The sequence below is a fragment of the Aquarana catesbeiana genome, linkage group LG09 (genome assembly GCF_042186555.1).
Source record: "Aquarana catesbeiana isolate 2022-GZ linkage group LG09, ASM4218655v1, whole genome shotgun sequence".
NCBI classification, from domain to species: Eukaryota; Metazoa; Chordata; class Amphibia; order Anura; family Ranidae; genus Aquarana; species Aquarana catesbeiana.
In genome coordinates, this window is record NC_133332.1 from 297,836,100 (window position 1) to 297,857,629 (window position 21,530).

A 21,530-nucleotide genomic window follows, 5' to 3' on the forward strand; every position below is an offset into this window, starting at 1 on the left:
CCAAATAGGGGTTGTTTTGGGATATTTGTACTTTCATGGCATTTTAGGCCCTCAAGAAATGAGATATACAGTACATCAGGTTTGATCAAATTTTCAAATTTATATACCATAGCTTGTAGGTAACTTTCACACAGACTAAATAAACACCGATTTGGTTTACGTTTACCAAAAATATGTAGCAGAATACATTTTGGCCTACATTTATCAAGATTATTTATTGGCAAACATTTATTACAGAAACCAATTAACACTTTTAGAATATTCAGTATTTTTTCGTTTATATACTAAAAAAATTAATAAATAAAAACTCATGGTGATTAAAAACCATAAAAAAAAACTGTCTCAAAAAATGATAAAATCATTTGGGTACAATGTTGCATGACTGAGTAAATGTCATTCAAAGTGTGACAGCACTGAAGTAATGTAAGTAATTCCGAACAAATGTTATTTCGAAAATCAGAAATTTAGTGCGTTTTGTGATCCGATGTTGCCACCATTGATTTTGAAATTCGACCAACCAAACCTTCTATTTCACTACATGTTGCTACAGAAAAGAATTTTCATGGTCGGACTCTACTGTTCTTTTTCAGGAATTTTCTTTTCTTGGGCTCATGCGCATTTCTTTTTCGATTATATTTCTCACTCGATTCTCCCATCATTGATTAAAAAATCGTTAATTTTTCAAAACATTACCAACATGCCTGGTCACTGAAATCCTATGGCCGCACGAAAATCGGCCATTGCTGTGGCCCATTAATGGTGCAAAATTCTAACAAAAATTCTTAGTTACGAATTTCAAAAGAAAATTCTTTGGGAATTCGACCCATGTATGGCTGGCTTTAGGCTTTGAAGGAAACCCAGACTATAAGGAACAGAGTCAACAATTACTCACATTTTGTAAATGCTGGTTGCTCAACTGTTTCTTACAGGGCCTTCTTCAACACAGGGCAAAAGGGGTAGCTGCTCTGGGCCCAGTCATTGTTGTAGGGCCCAAAGCAGCTTCCCCTTGAGCCTGCACTGCATGCAAATAGTTGATAAGTGGATTCGGATGCGCCCAAGAAAGTGTTTTCCCAAGGTCCAATCAATATAAAAGACGACCCTGGTCTCTGACTGCATTACTTTGAAACAATGACCAAAAATAAGCGTGCACATCAGAAAATAAGTTAGAACTACCAATGTTCTTCTAACAAATAAAACACCACACATGTATCTTAGCAAAAGAAATTTTACTTAAAAAACAAAAAAATCAGAAACAATACAACTTTTGATGAGGAAACCTGGAGTTTGGGGGTGCAGTAAGAGAACAAGGTTGGTTTATAAAAGCTGCAGAAAGCAATGCATGTCACCCAGAGCAACCCAAATCCAGCTGCCACTTAACTGCATTTCAGAACGAAAGCAAAATTCGGATTGGCTGCTATGAGCAACAGGCTTTCCTTTCCTGTGGTTTGTGTAAATTATTTTGTAACCATATTCATACAAACTATGAACCGCTGCTGAGCAGCAAACACCTGCCTTTTTCCACGGGGTGCTGTTTTAATTAGGAACTCGCAGTGTCTTCCTCTCTACCTGTAATTGCAACCAAACGATTCATTTATGACAGGTGTGGAATGCTTGTTTCAGCAGTTTTTATGCAAATGCAGACTTCATCAAGGCAGCCTCCAAATCTGCACGGCAAGCTCCTTTTTCCAACAGTTTGTTCTGGAGCAAAGACATTAGCCTTCCTGGTCCACAAGACGCTGCCTGGTCTCCATCACTATGTCTTCTATTACCTCTGTCTTCAGGAGATCCTTAATCTGCAATGTGAGGGAGGGAGCGCTCTGTCACAATGTTCAGCAATACCGAGCTTTAAAGGCCAAGATCACCCATGGGAAGATAACATTTTGCATGGTCACTAGCAAATTGAGTCATATGCCAGCTTCTTCTCTAGGGCACTCTAGCTTTGTATTCTTCTTGCTCCCAGACTATGAATTCTGCACAGTTCAAAAAAAAAAAAAAGAAAAAAAAAAAAAAAAAACACACACACGAGATCTCCATGGAGAGGATTTTTTTTAAATCTTCATTACAGCCTTGTGGGTGGAGTAGAGAAACAGGAAATCTCAGGACTGCAGTAGCCTATTGATACAAGAGCCATTTGCTGTACTTTTGCTTTCTGACCCCACTGAATATAATTAATTTGTAACTATAATGGTTCTAGGTCAATTTAGTTTTTTTTAACCACTTCCCACCCAACAATGTCATATGATGTCATCGACTGAGTGGGGATATCTGAATGATGCCTGCAGCTACATATACATATATAGATATTTCTTTTATAGCCAGCGATTCCCTTCACCCCAAGAACAATCATAGTGGCTTGATCGTTCTTACAGGCAGCGGCCACGCCTCCCTCCGGTGCTTCTCCCGGCTCGCCTGTATGATCGGCGAGTCAGAGAAGGACTCGGTCCATGCCGGAAGTTGAGGCCGGGCGTGATGTTATGAGGTCACGCCCCGCCTCTGCATTTAATAAAATGCCATTGCCTGGGAAGCCAGGATCTTTTTTTTTCCCCAGGCTTCCCAGCCTAGAGGCGAGATGTGGGGAATTCTGGACCCCAGATCTCGCTGTAAAGAGGACCTTTCACACACTATTCCTCTATTCCTATTACAAGGGATGTTTACATTTTAGGAATAAAAGTGATAAAAAAAAAAAAAAAGTAAAAAGAAAGTGTCTAAATTAAAAATAAAAGTAAAAAAAAAAAATTTAAAGCGTCCCTGCATTCTCGCGCGCAGAAGCGAACACATACGTACATATGTAAACGATGTTCAAACCACATGTGAGGTATCGCCGCAAGAGCAATAATGCTAGTGCTAGACCTCCTCTGTAACTCTAAACAGGTAACCTCTGTAAAAAAAAAAATTAAAGCGTCGACCATGGGGATTTTTAAGTACCGACATTTCACGGGTTCATTTTTAAAGGTGTGACATGTTGGGTATCTACTTACTCGGTGTAACATCATCTTTCACAATATGCAAAAAAAATGGGCTAACTTTACTGTTTTTTTGTTTTTTGTTTTTTTTTTTTTTTTATGCATGAAACTCCAAAATGGAAAAAGCGCATTTGAAAAATTACTGCACAAATACCATGCGAGATCAAAAGTTTCAATGACCACCATTTTATTCCCTAGGGTCTCTGCTAAAAAAAACATATATAACTTTTGGGGGTTCTGAGTAATTTTCTAGCAAAAAAAAAAAAAAAAAAGAGACAATGATTTTTACATATAGGAGAGTAGTGTCAGAATTGGTCTGGGTAGCAATTAAATTTAAGTTTATAAACCAATAGGTTTTTGGCCATTTGTGCTATACAATACATACAATCTGTTTCACAAACAAACATTTCATATGGAGTAAACATATGACAAAGGATTACCTGCTCTTCCCACATGTGTAAATTTGAGCTTAAGCTATTCAGCTCTGTAAACAGCAGGCTTCTTACAATTATTAAAATCATATTAAATTACCTCACAACTCAATGTGCAGTTTAGTATAAATTGTGAATAAAATCAGACACCACATTTCTAGTGAGCCCATATTTTGTACACTAAAGAAATGAAGATACGCCTAGTGATAACTTTCTGATCCTTCTTTACATCTAATACCCCCATTCTCTGCACAACAAATGAAAATTCACATCATGCTTTCAGGAGGTAGGGTCTATACTGGTTCCTGAAATAGAAAAGTAAGGATGGCCAATATCACATTTTATCTGCAGCTCTTGTAGAATTAAGCCACAGGCAAATGTAATGGGAGGGGCAAGTGTTTAGACAGCACATAAAAGTCAGATTTCTGGGATGTAATGGTGAAGGCATAAGGCTCCATTCACACTAGCGCGTTTTTTGATGCATTTTGCAGAAATGCACGGGAATTTTTTAACATGGGTTCCTATGGAACAAAACGCAAATCGCGGCAAAAACGCCGCAAAAACGCCGCAAAAACGCTGCTCAAAAACGTGGCAAGCATGAAAAAAAAACCTCCAAAAACGCTCAAAAGCAACATGCATAGGTGTGAATCGAGCCTAAGGGAGGCTTCCCAGATTATTAAATGTAAATCCAAAGAATTGAAACCCCAGTGGTAAAGCAGCCATGCTGTTTGGGGTGCACAGACAGAATCAAAAACTGCCTGCAAGGAAAAAAAATATAAAAATTGTACTGGAAAATAGTAACCCTAATAACTAATAAGAAACAGGTTGACTTTGTCCCCCTTTAGCATTTCACTGCCCCAGATGTAAAAGATGACTGTATGGTTCAAAGCAAGGCAGAGACTGTGTGAGAGACGCACCTGGTGGGTTAAAGATGCTTCATAGCAGTACAGGACACTGGTGTCATACAGCAACATCTTCTGAGCAGCTAGTGCCAGAATGCAATTTCTCAGCCGTGAAATCACTTCCCGGTCAGATAACGATACAGGCTAAAAAATAAATAAATAAAATAGAGGTTTAAAAAAAATCCTGTGTTTAAGGCATCCACAATGACTGGTCTGCATGAATATACCTATATGTCATGTCACAATAAACAATAGTATTTTTAAGGAAATCTTCACCTTTTAGCATAGAAAGCTCCAGTCAGTGACTGTCAAGGCTCAGATATTGTCATCAGTCTGCTGCTGGCAGACAAAAGCATTTTCTCAATCTCTTATCCCCCAGTGATCAGACTGCAACATTAAAGCAAGTCGCAAGAGTAGAGGCTTTATGCCGGGCTCACACTGGTGTGCTGCGGTTTGGACACAGTGTACTTGCAGTGCAGCATTCTTGTGGTTTTCATGCAGTTTACCCGCATTTTAACACAGGCTTCTGCATTTCTGATGCGTTTTCAGAAAGTGCACTAAAAGTGCCGTATGCTGCATCTTTGGTACAATTTTAAAAAAACGCACCACAAATGCACGCTCTGATAGAAGTCTATAGGATGCATGAGCAACCCACGACTGCGCTGCACCCATGCTGCGGCCAAACTGCTGTGCAGCAGTAGCAGCCGATTAGTGTCATTTGTAAACACAGCCAAGAACAGACAGGCATGGGGATTCCATCTCTCAAACAGCATCTTTCAGGAAAAAAAGGATTTCTGTGCCATTATAATGGTGCAGGAAATGGTTGTTTGCAACGTGTGCCACATTTACGAAGTAGATAGACCTGTTTCAGGTCGATCTGCTCCACCCCCTGCAGTTTTTATCACAGGATATAATAGAAACTGGTGCAGGGTACACTCCAAAAATTAACAAAGGTGTTGTTGCAGTTTTCAGTATAGAAAAATAACGCAGATCCCTGCCTAGTCTGACCTGGCATACGGGATGTGTCATCAGACAGCTCTCATCTCTCTCTTTGCTCATAGAGTGATCATACCTCACGAGCAGAGGAACGTTCCTCTAACCTCCTGTACTCAGCTGAGTAGAAAGGGTAATCAGAACACACAGCTACAGCTAAACAGCATAAGGCTCCTTTCACACTTGTGCAACCCCAAGTCGCAGGCTATGCAAAATGCCATGCATCTCTATGAGAACTGTTTCAAATGACACTACTGAAGTCGCTGTGACTTCAGAAAAGGTTCCTGCACTACTATGATCTGACTGACAACTTCAATGCAGAGTGGAAAAGTCTTAAAGTCATATCACAGTTGGGCCCCAAAGCTGTACTAAAAATCTCACAACTTTGGAGTTGCCTAGTGTCAAAGGAGCCTAAACCAGCAGATCATTCCATATTAACAAAGAGCCCCTTTTGTTAATTAGCAGAAGGATCTGCTCTGTTTTCTCAGCTTAGAGGAGTGGTGCCTGCAGCACTAACCTAAAGCCTGCACCCACACTGTTCATTCCTCCAAATGTTTGCCCCTGTAAATAATACTTGCAATATTTGGTAGACATGTACTTAATGTGAAAAATGCAATTTGGTCCGCTTTAGTGGTCATAGTCTATGCTCATTGAGTCAGTCTCTGCATTATGTTTTTTCACCTCTCAGACTGATACAGAAATAGATAGGGATGTATATTTAGGAACTTGCATTCAGGGCTTCAATCTACACACTTATATATTACAACTGCGGAAACCATAGAGGAACTAGGAAGCTCTGATCTTTATACTTTTTAACACCCACATGCTCTTGTCCTTCCACAACTGCTAGGAAGGGCCAGACAGTAAGACTTACTTGGCTGAAGTGTGGTTAAGCTTTAAAGAAACCTCAACTCAAATATATAAACAATTCCAAGTGTGAACCAATGGTTAAAAGTGGAAGAAAAGCCCAAGTCTAACCATTCTTAAATATGTTCTCTACCTCCTCCTGCTTATCCCGTCTAACCAGAATAAAAAAGGTTTGTGTACTTATCGTTTTTTTTATAGGCTCCCAGCTCCAGCGGTAGTAAACACTGCTTGGTGACTTGCACCTACAGGTAGGCCTATAATAAAGCTTACCTATAGGTACAAGCAGGGGGGTTGCTAGGTCTACAAAAGATCTGGGGCTAGAGCCCATAGCAGCGTAGTAAAGAAAGTCATACGCTTGGGCGGGCATACACATGTATATACAGTAAAATATGTGTGTGTGTATATATCCCCAGACAGCCCCCCACTTTCATCAGGGTCCCCAGAAAGCCCCCCTTACATCAGGGTCCCCAGAGAGCCCCCCCTTACATCAGGGTTCCCAGAGAGCCTCCCCTTACAACAGGGTCCACAGAGAATCTCCTCCTTAAATCAGAGTCCCCAGAGAGCCTCCCCCAATTACATCAGGGTTCCCAGAGAGCCTCCCCCTAAAATCAGGGTCCCCAGAGAGTCCCCCAATTACATCAGGGTTCCCAGAGAGCCTCCCCCTAAAATCAGTGTCCCCAGAGAGCCTCCCTCTTGCATCAGGGTCCCCAGAGACCCCCCCACTTACATCAGGGTCCCCAGAGAGCCCCCCACTTACACCAGGGTCCCCAGAGAGCCTCCCCTCCTCTTGGGGACCCCTGCAGAGACTCGGGGCTATTGGCCCCAGATTTGGGGCTATAGCCCCAAAAGCCACCCCCTAGCGACGCCACTGGGTACAAGGAATATCTCCTAAATGTTCACCGTTTAGGAGATATTTACTATTTATGCAGCTGGTGACATCACCAGCTCATGTGCACTGGACTCTGAATGGATGGTATACAGAGTATGCAGTCCATTCAGAGCGCTGTGCCGCAATCGCAATGCGTGGGAGTGACATCTTTGCGGCACGGCCATTCACATGGGTAGATCCTGGAAACACGGCAGGAATATGGGGGGAAATGGAAGCCCTGTCCAAGGTCACAGAGCGCTGCTGGAGGGCTTTGTTTTAAAAAGGTACATCTTTCCTAATTCCCTCTTGCCACAGAACTCTATTACTTATGTTAAAAATCCAACTGGAGAATTGTGTGGCAGCTTGATAGAGCTGGGAGTTCTGTGCCTAATCTTATATAGAACTGATATGTCACTACTTGATGGGGTTTGCCTTTTAACATCAAGACTACAGCGATTTAGATCAGTGCTTCTAGGAAAAAAGTGAGCAAATGTCACCAGCTACTACAGCAGTGGCTAATGATTTTACCATTTTGTGACAGATTCTTTTAAATTCACATGCCATTCTCTTGGCTGCTGACTAGTGTTTATTTGAAAAGACAACATGTTAGGTTGCTGACACTGTGTTGGCATTTAAAATATCAGTGGATTACCTCTAAATTGGTAACAAACCCCCCTGCTCCCGCTTCCTCTTCAACCCCCAGAGGAGTGGGGTTCAGCCAGACAAAGCCATTGTTTCCCAAGATGATGGAGGCACCACAGGTAAGATTGTGAAAATGAGTCTTCCTTCTCTTTATCAACGAAGGGGATACTTGAACCAGGACACCTTGCCCAAGCTAGAGGCAAAAAAAGATTGCCAAAGGTGATATATTTGTCAAAAGCAAAGATCGCGTACACATTGTTGCTAACACCTCATACCTTGCCATACTTGAGGCTGCGAGTGTGCAGCGATAGTGCGCCATCAGAGTACACCGCCTGGACCTCGGCCTTAGAAAAAGTGTGTCAAGGAAGAACCAAGCTTAGCGCTAACAAATGAAAAATATTATTTACAGTGACCAATTAGATAGAGAGGACAAGATGTACTCTAATGGTAACATAAAGGTAAATTATTGGCCAGGGTACAATGGGTAAGCAGAGTGGCTAAGCGCACTTCTGCCTGGCAGCACTATGGTTGTAAGTTTGAATCCCAACCATAGCCCTACCTGCCTGGAGTTTGCATATTCTCTCTATGCTTGCGTGGGTTTGCTCCCACACCCCAGGCATAGTGGTAGGTTGTCTCCTGTCCAAATTGGCCCATGTATGTATAAATGTGATTTAGGGACCTTCGATTGTAAACTCCTTGAAGGCAGGGACTGATGTGAATGTACAATATATACGTAAAGCACTGCATAAATTTACATTGCTATACAAGTACCTGTAATAGATAAAAATAAAGCACAATAAAAAGATGACATGCCTTTCCTGGGGGGTAAATGCTGCTTTTTGCACCCTCCAAATGCCTATGCATTTGGACATACTGTATGAAATCAGCTAAAGAGGACAATCATAGTTTAGAACACAAACTCAAAAATCATTTTAAAGGCCTTTTATCCATGTCACCAGATTTAGAAAGACCCTAGCACAGAAATTTCTAAAGAAAAGGTAGGCATTTCAACCCTTTTATTATTCTTTATCCCCATCTATAAAAACTGATAATATAGGTTATAGGATAACTGTGCATACAGTTGTGCTCATGGGTTAACATTCCCTGGCAGTATTTATGATTTCTTGTCCATTTTTCAGAGAATATGAATAACACAAAAACATTTCTTGCACTCATGGTTAGCATCTGGCTAAAGCCATTCATTATCAATCAAACTGTGTTTACTCTTTTTAAAGCATAATCACAACAGAAAATACCCAAATGACCCTGTTCAAAAGTTTACATACCCTGGTGATTTTGGCCTGATCACATGCACACAAGTTGACACAAAGGGGTTTTAATGGCTATTAAAAGGTAACCATCCTCACATGTGATCTGTTTGCTTGTAATTAGCGTGTGTGTATAAAAGCTCAATGAGTGTCTGGACTCCTGACAGACCCTTGCATCTTTCATCCAGTGCTGCACTGACGTTTCTGGATTCTGAGTCATGGGGAAAGCAAAAGAATTGTCAAAGGATCTGCGGGAAAAGGTAGTTGAACTGTACAAAACAGGAAAGGGATATAGATATCCAAGGAATTGAGAATGTCAATCAGCAGTGTTCAAACTCTAATCAAGAAGTGGAAAACGAGGGGGTTCTGTTGAAACCAAACCAAGGTAGAGTAGACCAACTAAAATTTCAGCTACAACTGCTAGGAAAATTGTTTGGCATGCAAAGAAAACCCCACAAATAACTTCAGGTGAAATACAGGACTCTCTGAAAACATGTGGTGTGGCTGTTTCAAGATGCACAATAAGGAAGAACATGAAGAAAGATGGGCTGCATGGGCGAGTCGCCAGAAGAAAGCCATTACTACGCAAATGCCACAAAGTATCCCACTTACAATATGCCAAACAGCACCGAAACAAGCCCCAAACCTTCTGGCACAAAGTCAATTGGAGTGATGAGACCAGAAAACCAAGTTAGTCTTATTGGTAACTTGTTTTCCAGAAGTCTTTAGGACAGCACCTGAGAGATAGTGACTCCTCCCACCGGACCATAGGAAACACCTTCTTCCTCCAGAACTTTAAAGGGAGGCACCTTCCTACCATACCTCAGTTGCAAAAGAGAACCTCTGGCCCCGGCTGAAAGATATAAACACATACGTTAGTCACAGCATAGTATATCAAACACAATAGGGCGAGATGTTGCGGTCCTGAAAGACTTCTGGAAAACAAGTTACCGGTAAGTCTAACTTGGTTTTTCCCCAAGAGTCTTTCAGGGCAGCACCTAAGAGGATAACAGAGACTTATCCCCTTAGGGCGGGACAACAGCTTGCAGGACGTTTCTGCCAAATGCCTGATCACTGGCAGATGTGAGGTCCAGCCTGTAATGTTTTTTAGAATGTATGAAAACTTGACAACGTTGCCGTCTTGCAAATCTGTTCAGGGGTGGCCCAAGTGGCCGCCAGTGCTCTGGTTGAGTGTGCACAAACTCCTGCTGGTGGAGACAAACCTGCATGCGAATAAGCTTCTGAAATTGATAATTTTAGCCACCTCGCTAAAGAAACTTTAGAAGCCTGGCAACCTTTTCTGTTGCCCGAAAAAAGCACAAATAGTAAATCTGAATGTCTAAAGAGCTTTGTCCTTTCCAAGTAACACAACAAAGTCCTCCTGACATCCAACATGTGGAAAAAAATCTCCTTCTCCCCTGCTGGGTTAGCGCAGAAGGTTGGAAGTACAATGTCTTGAGCACAATTCTGTACTGAAGCTACCTTCGGTAAGAATTTTGGGTCTGTCCTTAGAATAACTATCTGGAAAAATAGACGATTAAGGTTCTTTAAATGAAAGAGCGTTTAGCTCACAGATCCTACGTGCAGAGACAATGGCAATCAGATTTGAGGCCACAGATCTTTCTAAGAATATTGCTAGCACAGCAACCTGCACTTTCAGGGTACTAACCACTAGCCCCTTGTATGCTTCACTTTGTAAAAATTCCAGAATGGAGACAAAGCTCCCTGGGTCCTGGGCAGAAGAACTACACCATGTATTAAAAACCTTCCAGACCTTAGAATAAATGTCCCTTGTCACCTTTTTCCTACTTGACATTAGTGTTGCAATCAACCAGTTGGAAAAGCCCTTGCTTCTTAGGATCTGCTCCTGATACCAGGCTGTGAGCGCCAGACTGGCCATCTTTGGATGATTTACTGGGTCTTGGGGGGCAGAGGCAAACAAGGTTTGACCGCCATTTTCAGAACGGTTGAAAACCAGGCCCCTTTGGCCAAAAGGGCACGATTAGGATGATTGGTACCATTTCCTTCTGAATTTTCCTTAATATTAACGAAATTAACTGGAATGGGGGGGGGGGGGAGGCGTAGCAAAGATGGAATTTCCATGAATACGCCAAAGCATCTGTTCCTAATGAGCCGTCATGATTGCTCAGGGAAAAGAATTAAGGAACCTGAGCATTCTCCTTTGAGGCGAACAGGTCCACCTCCGGCTGCCCCCATTTTTCGGCAATCATATCGAAAACCTCTGGGTTCAGTGACCATTCTGCATCTTGACTGGGGTTCCTGCTCAGGAAATCCCCCACCCTGTTCATAGTCCCTTTTAAGTGGACTGCTGATAGAGACAGCAAGTGTCCTTCTGCCCACCGAAGAATTTCCATGGCTAGTACTTGGAGTAACTTGCTCCTTGTACCCCCCTGCCTGTTTATAAAAGCCACTGCTGTGGCATTGTCCGTTAGTATCTGAACATGATGAGAGTGAAGATCCTGAGCAAGTGTCTTTAGAGATTAGTCGATCGCCTTGAGCTCTCTCCAGTTTGAGGACCTTGCTGCCTCTTTCTTGGACCAGCTCCCCTGAGTGAAACTCTTTCCTAGGTGGGCCCCCCCAACCCCAGGAGCTGGCATCGGTTGTCAGTCTTTTCTCGACCGTAAAAGCCCAGGACTAAACCCTTTCATGCGATATACTGCATCTTATACTACCATAGTGATCTTTTCACCTGAGTTAGAATTTTTACCTCTGTCTCTAGGGATTCCAATTTGTGATCCCATGATCTCAGGAGAAAAGCCTGCAGGCACCTGAAGTGTAGCCTTGCCCACTGAAAGACTGGCATTGATGAAGTCAGAACACCCAAAGATGACATAACCTGTCTTACCGTCAGCCGCTGGTTGGTCTGGAGTACCGACACCGTATCGTGAATTCTGTCCTCCTTCTCTAAGGGAAGATAGATCTTTTGATCCACATAATTGATTAGATATCCTAGAAACCGAATCTCCTGAGATGGGTCTAGGGAAGGTTGTTGGAAGTTTAAAATCCATCCCAAAAGACTCCAGATGGCTGCGTGCTCTGCCTAAATTCTTCTGCAATTCCTCCCTTGAGGGGGCGAAAAATAGCAGATCATCTGAATAAGGAATTACTGCAATTCCCTGAAGACGAAGCAGAGCTAAGGCTTTTGCCATCACTTTGGTGAAAATTCGGGGTGAGGATGACAGACCGAAGGGTAAGGCCTGGAACTGTAGATGATGAATCACGCCTTCCATCCTTACCGCCAACCTGAAATACCTCTGGGACTGGGGGGGGGGGGGGGGGAATTGGAATATGCAGGTATGCATCCTTTAAATCTATTGATGCCATGAAGCAACCTGGCATTAGCAGATTTCTGACTGAGAAAATTGAGTCCATCTTGAACTTTCTGTATTTGATGGATTTGTTTAGAGGCTTTAGAGGCTTTTTTTTTGAGGATCAATTGAAATTTTCCTGTTGGTTTTCTTACCAGGAAGACATGAGAATAGAACCCCTCCTGCCGTTCTTTTAGTGGCACTTGGATTACTACACCCTGCTGCATCAGTTCCTTTAGAGAGGACTTCATGGCCAGGGCCCTTAATGGATCTCGTGGGGTATTTGTTATCAAAAACCTTCTTGGGGGCTCTTGGCAAACTCGAGAGTGTAGCCTTGCGAGAGAGTGGTCAGAATAAACAGATATGAAGTTATCCCTGACCACTGTGGAAGAAACTCCTGTACTCTTCCGCCCACCCGCAGGGACGAGTCATTGTGATTTCTTGGCCTGTGCAGGAGGACGGAAGAGAATTTCGCCTTTACCCTTTGCCTTTTGTGCGGACCAGTTTTTCCTTCTCCCTTGAAGCTTGCTGCCTTGCTCCTGAGCTTTTTGAGGTCGAAAAAGAAGTTTTTTTAATCTGCAATCCTGTCTAGAATATTATCTAGATCAGGGCCAAAAAGAAGGTCACCCGAAAAGGAAATCCTACAAAGCTTGCTTTTTGATGCTGTGTTACCTGGCCAAGTCTTTAGCCATAGAGCTCTTCTTGAAGCATTTGTCAAAGCTGCTGATCTAGCTGACATTTAAATTGCTTCAGCATCTGCAATATAAGCAACAGCAGAGATCAGGGTAAGAAAATAATCTAAAATCTCCTGTTTGGGGGAATCTGCCACTATATGCGTTTTTAGCTGGTTAACCCAAAATTCTAGATTCCTGGCTACACATGTTGTGGCCATTTCCGGATTTAAATTGCTCATGACCGATTGCCATGATCTCTTGAGCAAAGCATCCATGCGTTTGTCCATTGGATCCTTCAGAACCCCCATGTCTTCAAAAGATAGATCTGTGGATCTTGAGACCTGGGAGAAGGCCGCATCCAACCTGGGCACCTTGTTCCACACTGCAGAAGGGTCCACCTCAAAAGGAAAAAGTCTTTTGTGGGTCTTGGAAAAAAAGGGTTTTCTCTCCGGATCCTGCCATTCTTTTTTGATGGCGTCAGAAATGGCCAAATGAACCGGGAATGTCCACCCCTTAGGTTTGTTTAACCCTGCATACATGCAGTCATGAAGAGATAATTCCTTCTTTTCTTCACTTAAGCCTAGTGTAACATGAATAGCTTTAAAAAGGAGCCCATCCACCTCTTCTAGGGATAACTTAAATTTGGAGGGGGCCACTTCAGCCACCTCAACCTCCTTTTCCGAGTCTTTAATGGAAGGAGCAGGGGACTACCCTTCCCTATTTGAAGGGTCTTCAGATAGAGCTTCCAACACCGGGATAGGAAGTGAACCCTGGGAACACTCTGAAGTGGAAGGCTGACTAGCAGCTGGATTAACTAACGAGTCACGAAAAGTTTGAATCGTGGCTCGCTCTTTCTTTCTACAGAGGCAACCAGGTCATCAGAAACAGAAGCTGATTCCTCCTAAACTAACGAAGTGATGCAAGCACTGCATAAGGCTTTTTTCCAATTTTCCCCTCATTTTGGCCCTGCAAGAAGGACATCTCTTTTTTGGGTCCTAGCTTTTAACCTGTAAGAAAAGACAAAAGAGGGGAAAAAACCAGGGGACCTTTTAGTGAGACCCAGTCTCTGCTTTCAAAAGAACCACCACACAGGTGCACTAGGAAGAAACCAGTCAGCCTCCAGTGCCCAGACAGGCCCCTTGCCACTAGGGGGTAAGAAAAAGAGGGGGAGACCAAAACCACAGGTAAGGAAGAAAAGGCAGACTTTAACTGCCTCCTACCTGAGCCTTGCTGGTGCCTGTCACCAGCGCTGCAGACGCCGACTGCTCCATGAAAGGTGTGCAGCTCTCCACTCGTGGCTTCACACGCTGCACCGGACCGGAATCGGAAATAGGCGCCAGCTCCTGTCCTCCCTCCTGCATCCACGCATCCATGACATTTACGGTGACCAGCTCTGCCACTCCCGGCGCGACCGCCAGTAAATAAGGGACCGTGCGGCCCACCGAATCTTCAGCTCTCACCGAGCACCAGGAGGGGAAGAGGAGCCCGATTGCTACCGCTGCTGATGCCTGGGTAGGACGGGGAGGACAGTGGGTCTCTTTCGGAGGAAAAAAAAAGAGAAGAAAGCCCAGTGTCTCAGAGCACCCAAGAGATCATGACTCCCCTCCCAAAAGATGTTCCCTCCGGCCCGGAGGAAACACAAAAACGGGAGGTGCCTCCCTTTAAAGTTCTGTAGGAAGAAGGTGTATCCTATGGTTCGGTGGGAAGAGTCACTATCTCTCAGGTGCTGTCCTGAAAGATGCCTTGGGTAATTGAGCTTTTTGGTCACAACCATAAACGCTACATTTGGAGGGGAGTCAACAAGGCCTATGATAAAAGGTACGGAGGTGGATCGCTGATGTTTTGGGGATGTGTGAGCTACAAAAGACACAGAAAATTTGGTCAAAATTGTTGGCAAGATGAATGCAGTATGTTATCAAAAAATACTGGAGGAACATTTGCATTCACCAGTCAGGAAGATGCGCATGTGACGTACTTGGACATTCCAAAATGACAATTATCCAAAACATAAGGCCAAGTCGACTTGTCATTGGCTACAGCAAAATAAAGTGAAGGTTCTGGAGTGGCCATCTCAGTCTCCTGACCTCAACAGCATTGAGCCACTCTGGGAAGATCTCAAACGTGCAATTCATGCAAGACAGCCCAAGAATTTACAGGAACTGGAGGCTTTTTGCCAAGAGGGATGGGCAGCTTTACCATCTGAGAAGATAAAGAGCCTCATCCACAAATACTACAAAAGAATTCAAGCTGTCATTAATGTAAAAGGGGGCAATACATGGTATTAAGAACTGGGGCATGTAAAGTTTTGATCAGGGTCATTTAGGTATTTTTTGTTGCCATTATGATTTAAAAAGAGTAAACACAGTTGATTTATAATAAATGGCTTCAGCCAAACACTAACCATGAGTGAAAGAAATGCTTTTGTGCTATCATTCATATTCTCTGAGAAATGGCCAAAAAATCAAACTCTGCCAAGGTATATTAACTTATGAGCACAACTGTATATTGTATTTTGAGCCAACCAAAAAAGAAAAATCTTTTAAAAGTGTAAGCATCAGACAATACCTGGAAGAGCATACATGCTGGGGTCAACCTGTGGTAGCCTCAACCATTAAGGTCTCATTGCATGCCCATAGAGTGCACTTGTATAGAGTACACAGGGAGGGGATCTGTTATGTGCTTTACATTCTTCAGTATGAGGCAAGAAGTGATAGGTTCTACCTCCTCGTATTCCATGTTCATGCTAGGTGTGAGTAGGGATGAACAGACCAGAGCCATTTCCTGCTTGCTAAGTGCTGAAGACGCCACACGCCAGCTGGTGCTAAAATGACACTGGATGTAACAAGTCCCAGGCATTGTCTTATGATTACATGTCACCAGTAATTAGCTAGCCTGCATATCTGCCCCAAAATACTTTATTAGTACCATTATCCTTTAAAATCTATGGATCCACTTTAAATTAGAAAAGGAGAATAGTCAACGTGTGTAAACACAAAACAATGAAATCATTTTTGTTAAAAAAAAAAAAAAAAGAATTATCTGCCCGGGCACCCTCTAACCTTCATGGGCAATTTTTTAGGCGCTTGCATTCGTTGATTTTAACGGAAATAGGTTTTCGTGAGCTTTTCAGGTGCTTTTTTTTAGCGTGAAAGCGCCTGAAAAGCACCTCAGTGTGAAAGGGGTCTTAACCTTTCAGCACTCCACTGAAAAAAAAAAAAATTCTCCTTACAGGCAGAGGGTCAAGAGGACAGTCAGCAACAACAGTAGGCTCCAAGTTTCACTTTAAAGGGAATCGGTTAGGCTAAAACATAGGGGCTGCAAATGCTGACTTGGTTTTAATACTGCATGCTGCTGGGTTGTAATCTATGTCCCTGAATCACAGGCCTGGAACAACTTTAGACATAAAAGGGGTCCCAACACTTTACCAACTGCATGCTTATTTCAGGCCAATGATTAAATAAGTAGAAAACATCAGTCGCATCTTCAAAAAACAAAGTAGCATTGGCAGCTCTCATATGTATATTATACTATGCATTACAAACTTTTGGCAGGTAGAACAGTTCTGGAGAAAACATTTTAAGAGCCTATTTAGCCAGAGTTGCCTTATAAATTAAAATCACCTCTACCTGTAGAGGAACTGGTCACTTTCATCCATTTGTAATGAAGATCCCCTCAAACACCTACATTTAGCTCAAAAATAACTGATTAGGCAACCTGCCATTTCTTCTCCTTGCGCCATATCAGATCCTGTTGCTCAGTAAAAGAACTGTAGAAATTCCATGCAGTTCGCCATGTCGATTGTAGAGAAATATGTTGGCAGGATGTATTTATAGCTGACACAGCTGCCTGGCACAGCACCCCAAAAGTCATCTTGTGCCAGCATGGCGTCTGTCAAAGGATACACTAATCAAGTCTCCTTCCTTTAGGTAGCTCCTCATTGCCAACTCGTCCTCTGCTGACCTTCTCCTCTGTAAGAGAACACAAGACACGGGGGATCGATGGACTGTATAATAATGCAGAGTCCCAGTGTGCAAGGGGGGGCTCTCCAGAGAAAAAAAAAAAAAAAAACTTGTGTCATGTAAAATCTGGAGCTAGGGAACTGCCAAAGAATGTCATTCCAAGCACAGGAGGGAGTAGAAACTGCTGTGCATGCATTACTCGTTAACCGGAAAAAAGCCAAATGCAACAACTGACTGTGTATAATATTATTTTAGAGAAACTCATTAAAGTTTTTGTTTTTAACCACTTCCGCCCCAGAAAGATTTACCCCCTTCCTGACCAGAGCACTTTTTGCAATACGGCACTGCGTCGCTTTAACTGACAAATGCACGGTCGTGTGACATTGTACCCAAACAAAATTTACATCTTTTTTTCCCACAAATAGAGCTTTCTTTTGGTGGTATTTGATCACCTCTGCGTTTTTTATTTTTTGCGCTAGAAACAAAAAAAAAAAAAAGTGACAATTTTGAAAATTTTGCTATAATAAATATCCCCAAAAAAATATATAAAAAAAAAAAAAAAAAAATTTCTTCCTCAGTTCAGGCCAGTATGTATTCTTCTACAGATTTTTGGTTAAAAAAAAAAAAAAAAAAAAGTCACAATAAGCGTATACTGATTGGTTTGCACAAAAGTTATAGCGTCTACAAAATAGGGGATAGATTTATGGCATTTTTATTATTAATTTTTACTTTATTAGTAATGGCGGCGATCTGCGATTTTTATCATGACTGGGACATTATGGCGGACACATCGGACACTTTTGACTCTCTTTTCGGACCATTGTCATTTATACAGCGATCAGTGATATAGAAATGCACTGATTACTGTGTAAATGACACTGGCAGGGAAGGGGTTAAACACTAGGGGGCGATCAAGGTGTTAAGTGTGTCCTAGGGAGTGATTTTAACTGTAGAGGGGCATTGTCTCACTAGAACATGACAGAGATCACTGCTCCCAATGACAGGGAGCAGTAGATCTCTGTCATGTTGCTAGGCAGAACAAGGAAATGCCTTGTTTACACCTCCCTGTTCTGCCACTCTGTGACACGATCGCAAGTCCACGGGACCCGCGGGCACGTTCACGGAGTACGCGGCGCGCGCCCCCACTATGCTGCGATTTAAAGGGAACATACCTGTACGCCATTTGCCCAGACGTGCCATTGTACCAACGTATATCGTCATGCGCTGGTCGGCAAGGGATTAAACTTTTTTTTTTTTTTTTTAAAAAGAACCACAGGTAAAAGTTTAGTAATAACGAAGTTATAGGCTACTGACCTGTGTGTCAGTATCAATTGTGGTTTTTAAACTAGGCGATTGGGGCGGGGGTCCAGAGGTAGAGATAGCGTGGAACATATTCCAGAGGGCAGTATTGGGGCATTAGTGGTAGGTTGACCAAAGCACATAAACCCAAGCGTAGTATAGTAGCAAGTCCTAGTTGCAATTTTGGAACACCCAATAAGAGGATAATATGCGATCGGTCTAAACTTCGTGGCATGTTCACCAATGCCAGGAGCCTGGCGGACAAGATGGGAGAACTAGAGATACTGTTGTACGAGGAGGATTTGGATTTTGTGAGAATTTCAGAGACCTGGTTCAACAGCTCTCATGATTGGCTGGCAAACATTCAAGGGTATACCCTTTATCGCAAGGATAGAGAGGGTAAAAAAGGGGGAGGGGTATGCCTATATATCAAAAATAATGTACAAGTGAATGTGAGAGATGACATCACTGAGGGAGCTAGGGAGGAGGTGGAATCCTAAGGGTCCTTTCACACTGGGGCGGTTTGCAGGCGCTCTTGCGCTAATAATAGCGCCTGCAAACCGACCCGAAACAGCCGCTGCTTTAATTCCAGTGTGAAAGCCCCGAGGGCTTTCACACTGGAGCGATGCGCTGGCAGGACGGTAAAAAAAGTCCTGCCAGCAGCATCTTCGGAGCTGTGAAGGAGCGGAGTGTATACCGTTCCTGCCCATTGAAATCAATGGGACGGCGCGGCTATACCACCGGCAAAGCGCCTCTGCAGAGGCGCTTTGCGGTGGTTTTAACCCTTTCTCGGCCGCTAGCGGGGGGGTAAAACCCCCCCGCTAGCGGCCGCATACCGACGGTAAAGCGCCGCTTACAATAGCGGCGCTTTACCGCCGACAACGCCCCCGCCCCAGTGTGAAAGGACCCTTGGAGCACTTTCACACTGGGGCGGTTTGCAGGCGCTATTGCGCTAATAATAGCGCCTGCAAACCGACCCGAAAGTGCCGCTGCTTTCATTCCAGTGTGAAAGCCCAGAGGGCTTTCACACTGGAGCGGTACGCTAGCAGAACGGGAAAAAAAGTCCTGCTAGCAGCATCTTCGGAGCGGTGAAGGAGCGGAGTGTATACCGCTCCTTCACCGCTCCTGCCCATTGAAATCAATGGGACGGCGCGGCTATACCGCCGGCAAAGTGCCTCTGCAGAAGCGCTTTGCGGTGGTATTTAACCCTTTCTCGGCCGCATACCGACAGTAAAACGCCGCTAATAATAGCGGCGTTTTACCGCCGACGCTGCCCCCGCCCCAGTGTGAAAGGGCTCTTATGGGAAGAGCTTCAAAGGGATGAAGCTAAGGGGAATATAATACTGGGAGTATGCTATAGGCCTCCTAACCTGAGGGAGGAAGGGGAGTTAGATCTCCTATCACAATTTGGATTAACAGCAAGGATGGAAAGTGTTATCATAATGGGGGATTTTAATTATCCAGACAGACTGGGTGGAGGGAACTGAGCATTCATCTAAGGCTCGCCAGTTCCTAAATGTCTTGCAGGACAATTTTATGGGTCAGATGGTAGACGCACCAACTAGGAATAAAGCATTACTGAATCTACTGATTACCAACAATATAGACCTGATAACGGATGTGGAAATACGGGGCAATTTGGTTAACAGCGATCACAGATCAATCAGCTTTAGTGTAAATCACACAAATAGGAAACATAAGGGGAATACAAAGACGCTGAATTTCAAAAGAGCCAACTTCCCTAAACTACGAACCTTGCTAGAAGGCATAAATTGGGATAAAATCTTAGGAACAAAGAACACAGAGGAGAGATGGGTTTGCTGTAAGAGCATATTAAATAAGGGCATTAGCCAATGCATCCCATTGGGTAATAAATTTAAAAGAGCGAATAAAAGTCCTGGATGGCTCAACTCCAATTTAAAAATGCATATAAAAGCAAAGGAGAAGGCCTTCAAAAAATACATGGTTGAGGGATCATCAGCATTCAGACTTTATAAAGAATGCAACAAAAAAACAAGTAAAAAGGCGCAAGGCACAGATACCTCAGTGTGGAACCCAATAGTCCAAAAGCAAAAAATTAGTAGGGTGCATGTATATAAAAATACATGCATACTGGGATAGATATAGCGGAGGCCAATCAGGGCAGCCACCAAAGGAACCAAAAGCGATGTCCAGCGAGCTAGAATAAGAACAAGGAGAGGGGCGCCTCTGAGTATGTATCATAAAAACATTTTATTAAAACAGCAATATCCACTCACATAAAAGCAAGATGAGTTGCGTTCCGGTCTATTAGCTGGGCTGAAGAGATGCAGTGGGACTACAGGTCACAGCGGTTCCTGTAAGGCTGGTTCCACATCCAATCCAGAGAGGGAAGGGTGCGATGGCACAGCACGGTACAGTCTCCTTCAGCTTTCAGTCTAATTCATATCCTGATATAATGGGGACAGATGGTGTCCATAGTGCAAGGATAAGGGTTCCAAGGAAGGGGGTGGGACGCCAGAGCAGCTGGGCTGCGGCTCTGCACTGAGTGGTTGCGCCTCGGTGATGGTAGGTAAAACACGGCCATGTGTCGAGTCAAAACGAGGCTTGGGGAGCAAACACAGCGCGGCGCCCGGCAATGACATTACACGTATGCGACACGTTTCAGAACTAGCTGACCATTGGTGGATGAATGGCCGCATACCTTAACTAAAATAAGAAAAACGAAAAATCAGCACAAGGAACATAACTTACAGTCAAGCAGGATATATCCCTTGTACTCCTCTAGTGTTAGTAGAAATCATCCTGTCTGTGCATTCCCCACCAACGCTTTAATCTTCCGATGCAGTGGGTGATAAAGAATAAAAGAATAGAGACCAATGTAACTATTCACATTAAAGTGTTAAGCCACTCTGACCTCATTATACTATCCACTCAGTCTCCCAATCGGTGCCCCTGTGTGCAAGATTTATTTTTTAAAAAATGCAGATTATACCTGATTACAAAGCACCGCTCACATGACCGTCCACCTCTCTCCTCTCCCCGTCTGACAGCTGCAGCGGGCGGGGCTGAGAAACCTCTGCTGACGTCAGCTGGGAGGAGAGAGCAAGACGGTCACGTGAGCACCGCTCTGAAATCAGGTATAATCAGCATTTTTTTTTTTTATAAATCACACACAGGGGCACAGATTAGGAGACAGAGCAGATGGTATGAAAATGTACATGTTATTTCAGCAGCAGGAGGGGCGGGCACTGTGACAAGCTGACAGGTAGGGAGGGGAGGGGGGGGAGAGTAGACAGGAGACAGAGGATGACGAAGGCATATAAACTGATCAGTGTCAGGGCTCAGCAGCCTTG

General features: G+C 43.5%; 1 protein-coding gene across 1 annotated transcript in view; it reads right to left on the minus strand.

Moving 5' to 3' along the window:
- Positions 1-1,209: 1,209 nt before the first annotated feature.
- EXOSC2 (exosome component 2) overlaps positions 1,210-21,530 on the minus strand; it is a 79,886-nt gene continuing 59,565 nt past the window's right edge. Inside the window, exons 5-9 of the mRNA XM_073600476.1 lie at positions 16,840-16,905; positions 7,942-8,010; positions 7,677-7,859; positions 4,312-4,440; positions 1,210-1,793 (exon numbers count right to left, since the gene is read on the minus strand). Coding sequence (XP_073456577.1) covers positions 1,713-1,793; positions 4,312-4,440; positions 7,677-7,859; positions 7,942-8,010; positions 16,840-16,905 — 528 coding nt within the window. The 3' untranslated portion in view covers positions 1,210-1,712. The remainder of the gene's footprint in view (positions 1,794-4,311; positions 4,441-7,676; positions 7,860-7,941; positions 8,011-16,839; positions 16,906-21,530) is intronic.